The sequence below is a fragment of the Pseudorca crassidens genome, chromosome 11, assembly GCF_039906515.1.
Source record: "Pseudorca crassidens isolate mPseCra1 chromosome 11, mPseCra1.hap1, whole genome shotgun sequence".
Classification (NCBI taxonomy): domain Eukaryota; kingdom Metazoa; phylum Chordata; class Mammalia; order Artiodactyla; family Delphinidae; genus Pseudorca; species Pseudorca crassidens.
Window position 1 is genome coordinate 53448879 of NC_090306.1, and position 18952 is coordinate 53467830.

At 42.1% G+C, this 18952-nt stretch overlaps 1 protein-coding gene across 4 annotated transcripts in view; it reads right to left on the reverse strand.

Annotated features, from left to right (window-relative positions):
• The window catches only part of PPM1H (protein phosphatase, Mg2+/Mn2+ dependent 1H), a 264421-nt gene extending 245675 nt beyond the window's left edge, over positions 1-18746 (reverse strand). Inside the window, exon 1 of one of the 4 annotated variants that reach the window (XM_067697206.1) lies at positions 17937-18746. In XM_067697206.1, the coding sequence (XP_067553307.1) occupies positions 17937-18181 (245 nt within the window). In that variant the 5' untranslated portion in view covers positions 18182-18746. The remainder of the gene's footprint in view (positions 1-17936) is intronic. The other 3 variants (XM_067697207.1, XM_067697208.1, XM_067697209.1) reach the window with 3 other exon arrangements.
• Positions 18747-18952: the final 206 nt, after the last annotated feature.

Genomic DNA, 18952 nt, shown 5'->3' on the forward strand with positions numbered 1-18952 from the left:
TTGAATCGTTCCTATTTAAATTGGAATAAACCTACTATAGAAATGGATGCTCAAGCAATTCCGGTATGAACAGATACCAAAAGGAAATCAATCCTCTCAGAGTATCAAAAAGCAAAATAGGGAGGAAGCTGAAGTAGGTAATGACCCAACCACTCATTCCCAGCCATTGACCCCTGATATCGTCAAAGAGCTATTGAAGCTAGCAGCTGGTCACTTGGCATCTGAAATGAACCTACCACTGTATTTATCCTCCACTATAGAAAAATGTAGCATATTCAACTCCAACTCACAAAAGAACCAATACTGATGAACAGAACTATTCTCAACACTGTGAAAATATGTCCCACAGTGACAAACTTTAAGTAGACAGCTTCCCAGTGCTTTTAAAATATAATTTGACTTCCATGAGTTTTCAAAACCAAATCTTAAGCAAGATACCGCGTCCTTTACTCTTAGGTCAGAGATGCTGACAAGAGTAGAGTGATAAAGTGGCCGCAGGGCCGCATACAAGCACAGATATTGATTTAAATTCCATCAAGTACAGCTGCTTTCCACAGCAGTTTAACTGCCAAAGTAGAGGACATTCGCTCTGTACCAAGTGACAGCACAATTCTGAGAGCACTACAGATGTCCTCAGGTCACCCACCCTCAGGCAACTGGGGGCTAACCAGAGGAGCTAAATTCAACACTGGTTGTGATCCTCATTCCTTTTTTTTCTGGAAGGATCAGTAGGTTTCTACCAATTTCACATCTGTTTCAACTTTTCATATACTCTATTCAGACATCTACATACTTTACAAATTATGGTTTGGCTCTTACTGAATCATGCCTTAAAAAAGGTCATCCCAGAGCGGAACCAACGGGAACCAACTATGCTGGAATCATCACCACCATAATTTTACCTGCCTCACTGATAAAAATGGGTCCTTCTACACGAATACTTCAAATCAAAACTTTTCTGGATGGATACAGTGACTGCCTCATTACTCTCCAAGAATTAGAGGGGGGAAAAAAGCCTATAAATTTAGTCCCTTTTAATCCAGGATAAACTGTTTGTTTAGAATTTTTTATTTTGTTTGTTCTAGAAACAATATTACAGTCTGTGCTTGGTGCTCACTCTTCATTGCTGCACAGGATGTGGGGACGGAAGGCGATCCTCCAGGCAGGAAGCTTAGTCTCCATTCCACCACCCTGAGTTTACCAGGCTGTTAGATTCAGAAGTTTGTATCATTAAATCACATGTAATTAGATTTTCAATTCACTACCACGTTTGCTAACAGGCAAAGCAGCCAACAGATCCTCCAGAGATTTTATTCATGATAAAACAAATAAGGCAAATGAAAAAGCATTAACTTTTATGAACTGTATACAAGTACCTTACAAGTCAGTAAAAAATAACTAATCAGTGCACAACCTCTGCTGTGCTTGAGTAAGGAGGTACTTACTCAGCACCTCCTAGCTGGAAAGGACTCAGTCAATGACTTAACTGAGAACTAATAAAGTGAACCAGCTTGCGGAAGCCATAAGCTGGTTAGAAGAGCCAGGATGACCTCAAGCTGCATCTTTGAGGTTCTCATCTTCCCCCAGCACCATGCTACTCCTATGTCACACTAGGCTTAGATTTTAATCTTTTCATGAATTTATCTTCCCAACAAGAATGTAAGCCTCTTAAAATCTCTGTATATTTTGCCCCTTAGCTCATGTGAAGTATACAGCAAATCTGTGATAAACAATACAAAGAAAACCAGTACAATACACTATTAAATAATCCCAGAATTGCCATAAACCTAACGTGCTCAAAGATCTGTACTTTTAACCCCAACTCTAGCAAATTCTGGCCCCTATTGTTTTTTTTTTATCTATTAAAGATAGACAGTACTAACCCCTCTCAACTGTCTAATGGTCTTAAATAGCCCAAACATAATGACACACAGCCCTTTGGAGCAAACAAAGTACTCCACCATCTGGAATAAAAACCACAGAGTGTGTGGAAGTGTATTCCTGAATCAGTACAAATATTCATATTGGAAGTGGAAGAGCTATTGATACATTCCACTGGAACTTTTTTAAAGTGGTCTAAGGTTTTCTATCTGTAAAATAGAGTTCAAAAAATAAGACAGAGGGACTTCCTTGGTGGTCCAGTGGCTAATACTCCGCACTCTCAATGTAGGGGGCCCGGGGTTCGATTCCTGATCAGGGAACTAGATCCCACATGCCACAAAGAAGATCCCAAACGCAGCAACTAAGACCCGGCGCAGCCAAATAAAATAGTAAGGCAGAAAGTTATGTTAACTGTTTATTCTCCACACTGGCAGCTCTCAAAATATGATCTGGGAACCCCAGGGAAACTCAAAGACCCTTTCAAGGGATACATGAGGTCAAAATTATTTTCATCATAATGCTGTGATGTTACTTTCCTTTTTCACACTCATTCTTTCATGAGTATGAGTGGAGTTTACTCATGAGTGTGATAGTACAACCTATTAAGTGCAGAAGCAGATATGAATCCAGCTGTCTTCTATTAAGGCAGACACTAAAGGGACTTGTGAGTGTATAATGATGCCACTCTTCTTACTAAATTGGGTTTTGTTCTGGAAAACATGGGTATTTTTTATTAAAAATGCTTCCATGTTTCTTTTTAACTAAATTTATAAATTTTTTTTAATTTCTCAGTTTTAATTTCCAGTACAGTAAATATAACATACATTCAGGCATACCTCATTTTATTGCACTCATTTTATTGTGCTCCACAGATACTGCATTTTTTCCTTTTTCTTCTTTCTTTTTTTTTTTTTACAAATTGAAGGTTTGTGGCAACCCTGCAACAAGCAAATCTATCGGCACCATTTCTCCAACAGGATTTGCTCACTTCATGTCTCTGTATCACATTTTGGTCATTTTCGCAAATTTTCAATTTTTTTCAGTTGTTATGTTCGTTATGGTCATCTATGATGAGTGATCTTTGATGTTACTATTGTAACAGTTTACAATAAAGATGTAAAAGATTACAATTCACGGAAAGCTAATATGATTGTTAGCATTTTTTAGCAATAAGGTATTTTTTTACCTAAGGTTTGTACATTTTTCTCAGACCTAATGCTATTGTACACTCACTGGACTACAGTATAGTGTAAACATAAATTTTATACGCACTGGGAAAACCGCAAAATTCATGTGACTCACTTTATTGGTGATATTCACTTTATTGCAGTGGTCTGGAATTGAAACTATTGTATCTCTGAGATGTGCCTGTATAGCTGACAAAAACAAAAACTTCTCAGAGTCAGCTTGGGAACCGACACCAATTTAGGAGTAGAATTTAATGAAATTAAATTTGAGTAAAGAATTTTATTCTAACTGGTGCATATCTACATGCACATGATTTTAAGTTAGAAGATATCAGGCTGAGGTTGGGCAGAGAGGGAAATGGACCAATTACCTCGTGTGACTTTTGAGTTTTCATACCAAACCAAAAGTGCAAGTTTCAGTATAAACAATCTAATCCACAGGTGAACTAAATCATAGATTGCGCTTCATTCAATAATGCTTCAGCTTGTGCACTGAGGAAGGATTAATGAGCAAGCATCTTATGAATATACCAAACCTCCACCCTCACCCCCCAAAAACACAACAGAAAGAAAATGGAGAGAAAAAAACAAAAAGCAAAAAAACCTGAGCAGGTGAGAGGGCAGACAAAGGACTGATGTTCAGAAACTTCAGTGGGTTTCTGAACTCAGTATCCATACAGACAGACTTACATCCCCAGCCACTCATTAAAATATACCAAGAAGTCTACTTTACTGTTCTCACTGCTTACCTCCAGCTAAGAGTCAGAAAACTAATGTATTTTTTCCGTTTCCCCACAGGGAAATCCAGATGCAGAGGATACCGTGCAATGCCTCCAAGAGACACACGTAGTGACATTCAGACATTTGTCTGAAATTTGTAAATATTGTGGTAACTGTTGTATTCCCAGGTGTTGAGCTCATAATTTGAAATCAACCCATAGAACAAAGGTAACCTCTGCTTCATTTGAAATTAAAAGAACTATATTCATTATGTCTCCCCACTATTTCCAGTATGTATATTTAAGCATTAATGTATATAGCTCTATATTAAGTATTAGAGGAATTAAAATGTATACGACAACGCCCACACCCTCAAGATTATTCATTAAAAGTTCAAACAATTAAATAAAAACAAAAGATGTCACCAATTATCTCTCAAATGCATGACAGCCAATGAGTGCCTTTAGCGCTGAAGACACGACAGAATCATTGAGGAATTCTTCAGAACAGGGCCTTAAACTAGTCCTTAAGGGTCATTTTTCTAAACCAAATTATTTAATCCTAAATATAAAAAAGAAGCCTGGCTCACCAAAAACATTACTTTGGTAAAGTACTTTAAAATAAGGTACATAACTGCCATTTCTCAAAATAATGTTCACCCTGAATGTTGACCTTTTCAAACTATTGAATAATGTCTCTAGAAATACTGGAGAAGTCCAATTTGAACATTTTTCTCAGAAAAAAATGTCACTTTTCAAATTATGGTTTAATGAAGATTCGGCTTCAAGGATATTCATCCCAGGACTGTTTTTTTTTTTTTTTTGGCCACAAAACACGACATGTGGGATCTTAGTTCCCCGACCAGGGATCGAACCTGTGCCCCCTGCAGGGGAAGGGGGAGTCTCAACCACTGGACTGCCAGGGAAGTCCACCCCAGGACTGTTTTTAATAGTAAAAAATTGGTTACCACCAAAAAAAAAAAAAAAAAAAGTATGTTAAAATCATCAATGGAATACAATGGAGCAATTAAAAATTACAGAGTGAAATATGTATTTACATGGAGAGATAGTCACTCCATTTCAGGTGAAAAAACCAATCAGTATGTAGAATTATCCCATTTCGTAAACAAATACAAATGTACTTAGAGATAAAAATTATCAGTTGAAGCTGATTATGAAGGATTGAATTTATGGATAATTTTTATGTTCTTTATAGTACTTGTAAGAATTTTAAAGTGCCTACAATGCACACATACCAATTCTGTGATGAGGAAAAAAGTATATCGTTTTAAAAACACTAATTCTATGTTCCTGACTGATCGATGCCTTCCTCTACCTTGGCAGGTTAGAAGACATCCAAAGATGTTTTTAAGTTCTTCTCACCCATAGTCAGTGGATGACAGAAATTGTTACAAGACAGCTTCCCTGGTGGCACAGGGGTTGTGAGTCCGCCTGCCAACACAGAAGAGATGGGTTCGAGCCCTGGTCTAGGAAGATCCCGCATGCTGCGGAGCAACTAAGCCCGTGCGCCACAACTATGAGCTCACGCTCTAGGGCCCACGAGCCACAACTGAGCCCATGGAGCCCATGTGCCACAACTACTGAAGCCCGAGCGCCCTGGAGCCCGTGCTCTGCAACAGGAAAAACCACTGCAATGAGAAGCCCATGCACCGCGACTAGAGAAAGCCCGCGCGCAGCCACGAAGACCCAACGCAGCCAAAAATAAATAAAAATTAACTAATTAATTTTTTAAAAATTGTTACAATATAAACTTTTGCCCAAGGGTCAAAACTCTGCTAGAAAAAACAAAACAAAACAAAACTCTCGCGTGAGTTTAATTAAATCTACAGCTAACAAGCATCAGGCTTCTCAGGCAACTTGCAACACTTCGCGAGCTAAGAAAATAAAACTATTAAAACATAATTTTTCGACAAGGAAAAGGACGTCGGGGACTTTGAAGTAATGTGCTCTGGGAAGGTGTTACACATTCGAATCCCAAACAAAATAATCCTGACGTGAATCTGAGCTGAAAACCCAGGGGTGGTACAAAAGCCAAGCCTGTCAGCAGAGTTCCAACTCGTGGTCCATGCTCCTTACGAATCAGGGAAGGCAGCAATAACATACCTAAGCTATTTTAAACACTGAAGGGGAAAAAGCGAATGAAAAATAGGCTGTGCGGGGCTTCCCTGGTGGCGCAGTGGTTGAGAGTCCGCCTGCCGATGCAGGGGACACGGGTTCGTGCCCCGGTCTGGGAAGATCCCACGTGCCGCCGAGCGGCTGGGCCCGTGAGCCATGGCCGCTGAGCCTGTGCGTCCGGAGCCTGTGCTCCGCAATGGGAGAGGCCACAACAGTGAGAGGCCCGCGTACCGCAAAAAAAAAAAAAAAAAATAGGCTGTGCGCAGTAAGGACTCATACAGTAACTGAAACCAAGGTGAATCCTTCGCATTAGGCTTAAATGTTATTACCACACCCACCCCTCCTACTGGTTAGAAAATACTGTGTCTGGTTAAAAAAATGTTAAGGGGCAGCAATACTTATTTTTTTATACAGCTTGCCGGACAAAATCGTTCATGAGGGATCCATCCAAGAAAATAAATAAATAAATGGGTGCATAATAGAGAAGGTTGGGAACCAGGACTGCAGGGAATCCACAGCACCACCGAAGACCCATGACACCCAAGACCAATGACACCTCGTGGTGCCCCTGAGGGTGGCAAGGCAGCAGGCAGGACTTCAGGTGGTATGCGAGGTGGGAAAGGGCCAGCGTGGCCAAGTGGCCGCTGTCAGCACTGACCTGATGACCAGGGACACAGAGAGAGGACGAGAGGCAGGGCTTCAACGCCAGGCCCCTGCAATTCCCATCTGAGCACCTGGATATTTTAAAGAATAAACACCAGCTGCTGTAGTCTGAGTTGCCAATTCTTCTTTTCTTCCCATTTGCCGCTGCACTGAATCACCAGCCCAGCTCTGGACACCTGGTTCTAACAACCAGGCAGCATGGTCCCATTATTAATAACCACAGGGCAGGGTGCCAAGAGGCCATCTAATCTGGCTCTTTGGCTCTATTCTAAACCCTACTTTACGGGGTAAAGGCTAAAAAAAAATCGCTTGGTGTTTCCCAAACATATATTTTAGGCTATAGTATCCTCATAGACTATTTATTTGCAACAAAATACTGTGGCTATTTCCTCTTCTATATTAAAACAAAAACAAAACAAACAACAACAAAAAACCCACTTAATAGTTCTTTCTAGAGTAATACCAGTTTGGTTCCCTCCGTCCCCTGACATCCTCTTATGAGCTATCCATATTCAGCGTCCCTTAAAATCTGCTTCCTACTAAGCATTTATTTTCTATCTCTTATTTTTGCCAGTTGTGTGTTCTAAACATAACTTGTCAATGTTCATCTTTTCAAAAAGGTAAAGCATGACTATTAGTACACCGTGGCCAACCACTTAAATATAGCAATTCAATAATTCACTGCACTTTTATTTAAAAAATCAATTTATCACTTGAGATTTTTTTCCCCTCCTATGCTTATATGAAAAAGGTTATCTGGTAGAAAGGCACTGTTCTTCAATAGCTTAGATGTCTGTCTGTCAACTCCCTGAAAGGACAGTAGAGTTCACGAATCACTTCAGTCACCTCACCTTGGCAAATAATTGACCTCTCCCACAGCCCTGCAATGATTCATTACACAGCCCAGCCAGCCAGCAAGGCTCCATTAGACCTGACTAGTCCAAGACACCAAGGCATACACTCCCCAAGACAGCCCTGCAGGAGCCCATGAGGCCAAGGACCAGCAAATGAAGGCCACTCCGAGCACTGCTGGCCTTGCTGGCCCTCGAAGTTGAAACATTCCCATTCAGACTTGATTGCGCTTAAGTAAGAAGTAAGAACTTAGGTAACAGAATTCCCAAAGTAATTTTTAAAAGTACTGTCTCATAAAACCTGACTCAGGACTTGGGCTTCATTATTCAAAATTCCTCAGTCTATTTCCTCATGTCTAAGTAGCTGTTAATAGTAAAACACATGATCTATTTATTAACTTTAGAAAAACATCACTACATAAAATGTACAGATTGGTTTTAAGATTTACAGGGTTTCCAAAAACATTAAAATGGGGGGGGGAAGCAATTTGAAGATAGGAAAAGATGGTAATTTTGAAAATATCTGGACCGTTAAACATAGGAAATGCACATATATTAAGAAAGTTAATTTTTAAAAGGTATATTATACTCAGTAGAACTATTTTTAAAAGCTTTGAAAAGCATCCTTTCATACAAAACTTGATGTGCTAATTTGCCCTTACGGAATTTAAAGACACCTAGAGATTAGGCTTTATTAGTTTCCTTTGAGTAGTTAAATACATTACACATTCTCTTCTGTGGCATTTTGTTTATGAGGATATGATGCCTTTTTATTAATGAAAAATTTCACACAACAAATGGTCAGGTTCAGTGATTCAGCCATGGTCACAACTAGGATCACGGGGCGGTATGAGATTCTAAAGTAACTTACGTTCTCTCTGGGCCTCATTTTCCTTTTATTAAACATGGCTAACAGATGCTTATATGTAAGTATACATGGCAGGGACTATACAGAGCTCTACAGATGTAACTTGGTGGTATCATTATCTTTTCTCATAAATAAGCATAGAAAGAAAATACAGGTAAGCATTTAAATTTTACAGTCATTTAAAGAAAACTAAGTCAGAAATTGTGTATCAAAGAAAGCACAATGGATTCACATTCCTCACTGGAAAAAGAGCAATTAAGCAAGTACTTTAATTTCCCTAAATTTCCCAGTGGATTACATCTGCTTCAGAAGTAAGGTAAACACAGCGCAATGGTGTCTTTATTATTCACTAAGCACTTTTCAGGCGACACATTCTGAAGTCTTTTCTAAACAGACTACTCCTCAGATAATATTCATCTGACTGGCTACCAGCTGAAAAGAGGAGTGACTCAAGTTTTAAACCAATTTCCCACTGATTTAATTGAACAAGAGCACAGCAAAGAGATGCGTCAACTATTTCTACTTTTCAGTTTGCCCCCATGTAAAGCTCTCAGTTAGGTGAGTGCTAAGTTATGGAAAGCATACGGACTGAGTGAGCATCTGCAGGGCACCAAGTTGGAAGAGTTAAATCTGGGTCCCCTCCTGCCCCCCTCACATGGATGAGGACCTAATGGTTTGGTGGTTTTCTCGACTGAGAAAGTCAAAGCTACTCCAACCTAACTTTTAATTTACTGTGGAAAATAACTTAATAGCATAAATCAATGCCATTGGACCAAAGGAAATACACACTTAAAAATAAAAAGAATGGATTGATGGATAGGCAAATGATTAAATACAGCACAATGTGCATTGTAGAATCTAGATGGTGGGCACATACGGGTGCTAAGTATATAATGGTTTCAACTTTTCTGGATATTTGAAATTTTTCATAATAAAGTACTGGGGGAATTCAAAATTGTAATCACAATAAAGGAGACAGCAGGTCCCACGGGGAATAACCACAGCCTGGAAGGAAAGACACTGGTTCTCAGCCTAATCCCAGTAACTCACAAAGTTTACAACTGTAAAGGGTCTTGGAAATCCCCCAGGACAGGTAAAATACATGGTTTTGAGTCTGTGAAAAACTAGAAAAATAGGAGCATAGCGTTTTCAAAAAACTAAAAACTGTTCTTTTTGCTGAGATTATATGCCTCTACACTTCTGATTTAAAATATCCTTTATTTCATGAACCGTTGCTGATAGTAAATAAGAAAGTTGGTTTTTTTTTTTCCTTTTCTATTTTTTTTTTAACATCTTTATTGGGGTATAATTGCTTTACAATGGTGTGTTAGTTTCTGCTTTATAACAAAGTGAATCAGTCATACATAAACATATGTTCCCATATGTCTTCCCTGTTGCGTCTCCCTCCCTCCCACCCTCCCCATCCCACCCCTCCAGGCTGTCACAAAGCACCGAGCCCATATCCCTGTGCCATGCGGCTGCTTCCCACTAGCTATCTACCTTACTGCGTTTGTTAGTGTGTATATGCCCATGACTCTCTCTCGCCCTGTCACAGCTCACCCTTCCCCCTCCCCATAACCTCAAGTCCGTTCTCTAAGAGGTCTGCGTAGAAAGTTGGTTTTTTTTATGTCCCTACTTAGCAGTCAAATCTGATCACCCTTGATATCTCATCAATTTCCTCATCTCCTACCTTTGATGTATAATTCCTTGACCTACCTTCAGCAAGAATCCCCCTATCCTTGACGTTTCCTCTTAGTAATTTTCCATCCACAAACCTCATCACTCTGTTCTTGGGTTATAAATTTCCATCTGTCTTTGCTGTAGTTGGAGTTGAGTCTGATCTCTCTCCCCTAATACAATGCCCCTATTGCAATAGTCTTGAATAAAGTCTTTCTTACCTTTTTAACAAGCGTCAGGATAATTTTTTCTTTATTCATACCTTTATACAGGTATGTATAAAGGTCTGGCGACCTTCAGGTACAGAGGGCTTCGCAGCTAATCATAATGCTTGCTGAAAAGAACAATTTGCTTCCCTAGTGTGACTTAAAGGCTCCAAATACTGAGATTTGAAATTGCCCAGAAGCATTAAGACATTAAAAACAAAACAAACAACTTCCCCCACCCGCAGTGTTGGTCTCTTGTAATCTTTTTTTTTTTTTTTTTTTTTTTTTTTTTTTTTGCGGTACGCGGGCCTCTCCCGTTGCGGAGCGCAGGCTCAGCGGCCATGGCTCACGGGCCCAGCCGCTCTGCGGCATGTGGGATCTTCCCGGACCGGGGCACGAACCCGTGTCCCCTGCATCGGCAGGCGGACTCTCAACCACTGCGCCACCAGGGAAGCCCCTCTTGTAATCTTAATAGTCCATGATTTCACTTCAATTTAATTTCAAAGAATGACACTAAAGGGGGAAAGACTATGCCGTAAGATTTTCTTGAGGATGATGACTGTGTCTTATATTATGGACCCAGCATAAGAAAGAAATTATTTCATTGATTGGATGAGAGAAGTAATGGAAGCAGATGAATGTTGTTTATTTCCTGAGGGAGAATGGCATAAATTCAAGGGGGAAAAATATCAATCCTCTGTTCAAATTAGGCAAATCAGAGAAAATTATAAAGACACTTAATTTTTAAACTAACTTATCTTTAAAATTTTTTAGTTAAGAAAACAAGTCCATTTACATGCATCAAAAAGAATATAGGAATAAACGTAACCAAGGAGGTAAAAGACCAGACCTGCACACTGAAAACTATAAGACACTGATAAATTAAGTTGAAGACACAAATAAATGAAAAGATATTCTATGATCATGAGTTGAAAGAATATTGTTAAAATGTCCATACTACTCAAAGCAATCTACAGTTTCAACGCAATTCCTATCAAAATTACAATGGCATCTTTCACAGAAATAGAACAAACAATCCTAAAATTTGGATGGAACCACATTGGACCTCAAATAGCAAAAGCAATCTTTAACAAGAACGAAACTGGAGGCATCACACTTCCTGATTTAAAACTATATTATAAAGTGAGAGTAAATCCAAACAGTATGGTATGGGCATGAAAACAGACACGTAGATCAATGGAGCAGAAAGAGTCCAGAAAAGAGTCCAGAAATAAACTCATACCTATATGGTAAATTAATTTACGACAAAGCAGCCAAGAACATACAGTGGGGAAAGGTCAGTCTCTTCATAAGTGGTGTTGGGGAAAATGGACAGCACATGCAAAAGAAAAACTGAATTACTACCTTATATCATACATGAAATTAACTCAAAATGGATTAAAAACTTGAATGTAAGACCTGAACCCATAAAACTCCTAGAAAACGTAGGCAGTAGGCTCCTTGACATTGATCTTGGTGATGAGTTTTTGGATTTGACACCAAAAGCAAAGGCAACAAGAGTAAAAATAAACAAGTAGAATTACATCACACTCAAAAGCATCTGCACAGCAAAGGAAACCATCAAAGAAATGAAAAGGTAATCTACCGAATGGGAGAAAATATTTGCAAATCACATATCTGATAAGCGGTTTATAGCCAAAATATATAAAGAACTCATATAAGTAAACAGCAAAAAAAAAAAAAATCTGATTTTTAAAATGAGTGGAGGATACAAATAGACATTTTGCCAAAGACATACAGATGGCCAATAGGTACATGAAAAAGTGTTCAATATCACTAATCATGAGGGAAACGCAAATCAGAACCACAATAAAATACCATCTCACACCTCTTAGAATGGCTATCATCAAAAAGATGAGAAATAACAAGTGTCGATAAAGATGTGGAAAAAAAGGAACCTTTGTGCATTATTGATGGGAAGATAAATTCGTGTAGCCAATATGGAAAACAGTACGGAGATCTCTCAAAAAATTAAAAATAGAACTATCATATGATCTAGCAATTCCACTTCTGGGTATTTATCTGAAGGAAACAAAAATACTAACTCAAAAAGATATCTGCGTTACCAAGTTCATTGCAACATTATTTACAGCAGCCAAGACATGGAAACAACCTAAGTGTCCCTCAATGGATGAATTAAAAAAATATGAGATATATATATATATTCCATATATATAATATTCCATATATATACTGGAATATTATTCAGCCATAAAAAAGAAGGAAATCCTGCCATTGACAACAACATGAATGGACCTTAAGGGCATTATGCTAAGTGAAATAACTCAGAGAAAGACAAATACCATATGATCTCACTTACATTTGGAATCTTAAAGAAGCAAAAAACTGGCCACTCTTGCCCTCTGAGATGGCCCACACTCTGTGGAGTGTGTTTCTCTCTAAATAAATCCACTTCTTACCTAAATAAAGAAAAGAAAAAAACAACCGAACTCACAGACACAGAATTGTACAAACTTCCAGTTATCAAATAAGTCCTGGGGATGTAATGTACAGCATGGTGACTATAGTTAATAATACTGTATTGTATATTTGAAAGTTGCTAAGAGTAAAAGTTCTCATCACAAAAAAAACTATCTGTGTGGTGATGGGTGTTAACTAGACTTATTGTGGTGATTATTTCACAGTACATGCATATATTGAATCATGCTGTACACTTGAAACTAGTATGTCATGTCAATTATATCTCAAATTTCTAAGTTATCTTCAATAACATTATACATTTTTAGAAAACAATTCTATCATGCAGTCAGTTTTAAGTTATCAGTCGGTATGGATGTAACTGTTGATATAATAAGGAAGCACCGTGTGGTGGGGCAAAATCAGAGACGATGTCTATGTAACTGGGGCTGCAACACAGGATAAACACAACCCCTCGCGATAATTAAATCCTCTACCCGAAGCATCACTAGTCTTTGAAGGAAGCTGATCCATGTTTCTAAGAAAAAGGACAGCCCAGGAGCTCCACCCCTGAGGGGACGACTTCATTATAATCTGAAAAATGGAGGAGCGCTTACCCACCTGCTTTCAAATAGGAAATTAATACCTTCTGCAGGTTAGTAGAAAGGTAGATGAAATATTTTAGGCTACTCTGCATGGATCTGCAGAAAAGCGCTATGGAGAGCTCCGTTAAGTGAAAGCCCCCTAACACCACACCCCACTCATTTCTTTTCCTCCTTACCCAACAAGAAGTGGAGAACCTCAAGGTTCTTCAGTTGCAAAAGTCAAAGAGGGAGTTCCCAGGGAGGAGCTCTGCTACCAGGTGTAAGAGGGGTGGGTATACTAGAGGCCAGAAGGGAAAAACAAAGGGCAGGGGATTTCTGAGCTCTGCGGTCGGAGAAATAGCGGTTTCTCTGCTATCAGCAATACACAGCCCATTTTTGGATTGGGCTCTTTGTTTTTTTGTTATTGAGCTGCATACAGAGTGAAGTAAGTCGGAAAGAGAAAGACAAATTCCATATGCTAACACATATATATGGAATCTAAGAAAAAAAAATGTCATGAAGAACCTAGGGGTAAGATAGGAATAAAGACACAGACCTACTAGAGAATGGGAATAAAGACACAGACCTACTAGAGAATGGACTTGAGGACACAGGGAGGGGGAAGGGTAAGCTGGGACGAAGTGAGAGAGTGGCATGGACATATATACACTACCAAATGTAAAATAGATAGCTAGTGGGAAGCAGCCGCACAGCACAGGGAGATCAGCTAGGTGGTTTGTGACCACCTAGAGGGGTGGGATAGGGAGGGTGGGAGGGAGACGAAAGAGGGAAGAGATATGGGAACATATGTATAACTGATTCACTTTGTTATAAAGCAGAAACTAACACACCATTATAAAGCAATTATACTCCAATAAACATGTCAAAAAAAAACAATACACAGCCAACTAATGCAATTTATTCGTAATTGCTAATTAGTGCCAATGACTGGGGAGATGGAAGAGCCTATAGATTCCAAAATAAATCCAAATACTTGTGGGCCATTTGCTGGATTTAAATAAGGTTAAATTTCAACAAAATTTTCACAATCTTGAACTTCGTGAGGCAGAAAGAACTTATATAATGCACATTTAACAGAAACTCTCAAAGTAGCTTTCTTTAAATACCCATGTCTGGGGCACTTTTATAAGAAAGGTAATAGGAAAAAAATTGCATAGTTACAGATATAATCTAAATAAGGTAATACTATAATTATGATTTATTCTTTCTGTACAAGCAAAGAAATTTACCACTGATAAAACTTGAATATGATGCTTTCATATACAGAGCACTGCATATTCTCTGCATTATCTACTGTCGTAGTTTCAGGCACAAACTCCACATCCACTACATCCAACTGACCATCAGTGGGAAAGAGGTTGGGAAAAAAATCAAGAAGAAGAAAAGTCAAAATGCACTTCTAACCTATTAAAAACTGAACTGACTTCCGGGTCCTTGAAGCACTTGGGTGGTTATTTAAACTTGTGGAAAAGAAAGGAAGCAGCTACCATGTGAGGTCTCTGGGTCAGACTATTGTTTCCCATGGGCTCTCTCTGAACAGGTCTAACAGGCTAAGTCAGTGATTCAACACCAAACTAAAAAATAAAACTTGCTAATCAATGTTTTTGGAAAGATTTTAGCTCCGTGGATGTTATCTGTAACTACAATGCTTTACAACCTAGCATATAGCCCTGAATCAAATGGCTAAACTTCTCAGCCACGATAGGAGGCTTTCTGAGAAGCAGGAAATTCCACCTCGCACAATGCCAATAAATACTGAATAAATGAGGGACTTCTGTTTCTGGATCCCCAAATCTTACAGGGATCACTTAACCTAATTCTCTAGTTCTATAACCTACAGAGTATCTCCTTCTTAAAGGAATTAACAATATGTTGCAAAAAAGACCATTTTACCTTTTTTTTTAAGATGTTCAGGGTAGGAGTTTAGTAATTAATTAATTAATTTTTGCTGTGTTGGGTCTTCGTTTCTGTGCGAGGGCTTTCTCTAGTTGTGGCAAGCAGGGGCCACTCTTCATCACGGTGCGCGGGCCTCTCACTATCGCGGCCTCTCTTGTTGCGGAGCACAGGCTCCAGACGTGCAGGCTCAGTAGTTGTGGCTCACGGGCCTAGTTGCTCCGCGGCATGTGGTATCCTCCCAGACCAGGGCTCGAACCCGTGTCCCCTGCATTAGCAGGCAGATTCTCAACCACTGCGCCAACAGGGAAGCCCTCACCTTTTTTTTTTCCTACCATACAAAAGTTCAACAACACCAGAGTTCAACTCTCCTCTAACTCCTCAGTCACCAAGTGATGCCAATTCTTCCTCCCCAGGAAGGCTTAGAAAGTAGCTCACTTTCTGGAAACAAACCGCTTCTGATTCAAGCTGGGACTCTGAGCACCCCTCTGATCCCCACTCTGAGCAATCTTCCTACCAATCCTATCCCTCTAAGGTACGTTCCAGAACAAAGAGAATTCCTCCTCCCAGTATATCCTGGGCAGTATTACTGGAAGTGGCCTCTGACCGTAACCACAGTTCCTACTTGTCTGTCTCTCGTCTTCCCTATTTCAGCCATTTTGATCATTCAGGATGTATTTTTGCAGGAAGATAAACTATAGTTCAAAGTTTGAGGAAGTGGTACAGTACAACATCTGACAGAGGGAAGTGACAAGACAACATTTGTATACAGGTCTTTGCTTGAATTAACAAGTATGTACTACTTTTATAACTAGCTTTAATAATTAAACATCTTACAGTGGCCTTTCGAACCTACAACTGAACCTCCCTCGTGTCCTAGTCTAGGGTAAGATAAGCTTCTTAGAGATAAGGAAGCTAACTACGCCTCCCACACGTCTCATTTCAGATTCCCTTATATTCTTTACAGCCCTTGGCACATCGTGTGCTTGTCATAGGATCCAAACATTTTGAAACGGGTTTTTTTTCCCCCTTTCCTTTCCTTCCTGCTAACTGAGGTACTCCTTTTGCGTGTCCAAGTAGCTTCCACATTCTGTGTTTTAAACATCTTTCTTCTTATCTCTCTGCCCTTCAGATAGGTGCCCTTGCCCTGGGGAACCCACTGGAGTGACAATGGGCCCTACACATTTAGGTTTTTGACAGGCACGAGGTCCCCCACCTACAGAATTGTAGGACACCGTATGCCTCCAAGTTGCCTTTGACCTTGCAAAGGTCCAAATGGTCGTTTAAACTTTTTTTTTTTCAATCGAGAAACAGTACTTGGTGTTTTGGCAGGCACTTTTGCCTCACACAGGTGTTTTTGCTTTGGCTTTCTCCTGAAACGTTATAATGATATTTTCTACCTGCCCAACCTCACCGTTCTCTACCATGCTTTGCCCTTTATTATGTGTTAAATTTTATTGTTTTAGCACCCATCACTCTCACTTCTGTGTCCTCACTGTTTTTACACACTCCAGTCATCTATCCCCAATTATATATATTTTCTATTTCAGCCGGTGGAGAAATGGTTGTATGATGAAAGGCAAAGGAGAAGAGAATTCGAGATTCTAGGAAGAGCGTCTCCCAAACCAACCCTTACCCGGGAACCCGGAGCGTCGGGAACCAGGCCTGCTCGGGGGTATCCGGGACACCAGAACAGGGTCAGCATCGAAGCGCCCAGGCGTCGGGAGAGCTGATTGGTTCCCCGATGAACCAATCAGCGGGCGAGGCTGTGCACTGGTAAGGGAGGGCCAAGATAATAGAGCGGATGAAGTTAAAGGAAAAGGGGCAGGTGTGCCAGGCACCAAGGGTTTGCGTGCACTTTTGCACACCCACCTGGTCATTATTAATCCCGGAACTCTGGTCTGCTAAATTCCACCTTCCGAGTTTCCCAGTTTCATAACGCTGAATAGGGGAAGAAACATTACCCTAACGTTCATAAAACGGTCATTAATGGTGAATGGAAGAGTAGCCGTAGGGTTGGGGGAAGGCCATTAAAATCCTTCCTCTCTCCTTTCCCAGTTCCACTCCAGGTCGTCAACCTAACTCAACCGGTTCTTGAAATAGTAGATCACTCAAACTCTCGCTTAATTGCCAAAACTGATTACCAAAATGCTATCATTAGACACCTGGAAGAAGTTTCCCCCTCCCCAAGGACAGGGGGAAACAATATTGGCGTTTACTAAAGGCGCAGGTTTTCCTACCTGCTAAAGGACAAGCGAATGAGCTCTTAGGCTGAAATCAGAGAAACTGAGACCTTCTGAACTGTGCAACCAAGCACGGGGCCGCGGCCGCTTCCAGGGCTCGGACAACCGCCCCACCCCGCAAACCCTGGCGCAGGGACAGTTCCTCCAAGCTCTACCGCACAAACTTCACGCGGAGGCACAAAGATTTGGGGGTAATGGGAGCACAGATACCAGATTTCCCTTCTGTGTTTCAAACTTCAGCAGAGCTGTTCCACGCTCTTTCTTCCAAGTGTCACAGCCACCAGATTCACAGCCGCGTCCAGCCTTAGCTTTCCCACGGTCCAGCGCTGCCACCCACCCATCTACCACCCAAACCCGGGCTGGAGACGCCGCGCCTTCGGGGTTGGGGGAAAGGGGAGTGGGAGAAGAGAGAAATGGCCAGTGTCAGTAAAGAGGTGCCCGCCGAGGCCTGGACGCCAGCGGCCAGCGGAGGGCCCTGGGGCCGAGGAACAAGGAGAGAGGAGGGCTGGAAGCGTGCGGGGAAGGGCCGCGAGGAGAGCAGGGGCGCCGCCGGTGTCGCTGCACTCACTCTGCGTAGCCAGTGGCCCAGGGCAGCCGCCGGGTCTCCTTGAGAATGAGGATAGGGCGGGCGATGTGGTCGGCGCTGCACTCCACCTCGTCCTGAGACAGCCCCAGGAACTCGGGTCGCCCGTAGGGGAAGCGCAGGGGCAGGTCCGAGCCTCCGCAGCCGCCGCCGCCGTGCTCGGAGCCTGAGCTGCCAGCCATGATGCCGCCCATGAAATTGGCCACGGCAGATTTCACTCGAGTGAGCATATTACTCCGGTGCCCGGCAGCAGCGGTGCGAGCAATGGGCGGCGGCTGGGGCCGGGCGAGGCGCAGCGCGGGTCATGCAGGCTGCGGCGGGCGCACGGGCAGCCGGGCCGGTGGGCGCGCCGCGCTGCTCCCAGAGCCTAGTGCTGCAAGGGGCCGAGCTCCGGCCTCCCGCGCTCAGTGCAGCCGCCGCCGCCCCCTCCCCCCGCTACACTTCCGCAATGGAGCGGCATGGAGCGGGCCGGCCGGGCCGGGGGAGATGCCGGGCGCTCCGGGAGCGGCTGGGAGGCCGCAGCTTCAGCAGGTCCCTTCCCCGCCTGCTGCGCTCGACTCCTGCGTGAGCGGAACTGAGCCCACCCGGCGAGTCCGCGGAGCCGGCGCAGCTGCTGCCAAGGCTACCGCCGCCGTCGAGTCATGTGATAATACGGCTGCAAGGGCTCCAGCGGCTGCGGGGCCGTAGCTCAGCCCCTCCCCTGCCGGCCCGAGCGAGGCTCGCACCCGGACCGTGACCTCCTGGGGGAGGAGGAGCCACGCTGGGTCTGTACCTGGCGGAGAGGATGGGGGCGCTGTGAGCTGGTGGCTGTACAGGTGTTAGGGGAGGTCACGTGGAGCCGGGCCTCCGGGAAAAGCCAGTTGAATCCACTCGAGGAGAAATGCCGCCTACGCCTTCGAGAAAGGAAACTTCGGGAGCTGAAAGGGGAGACAGGTGGAATCCCGGTGGGACGGCTCCAAGTTCTGTAGTGGAAAGAGGAACACCTGGTGTGAGAGATTTCG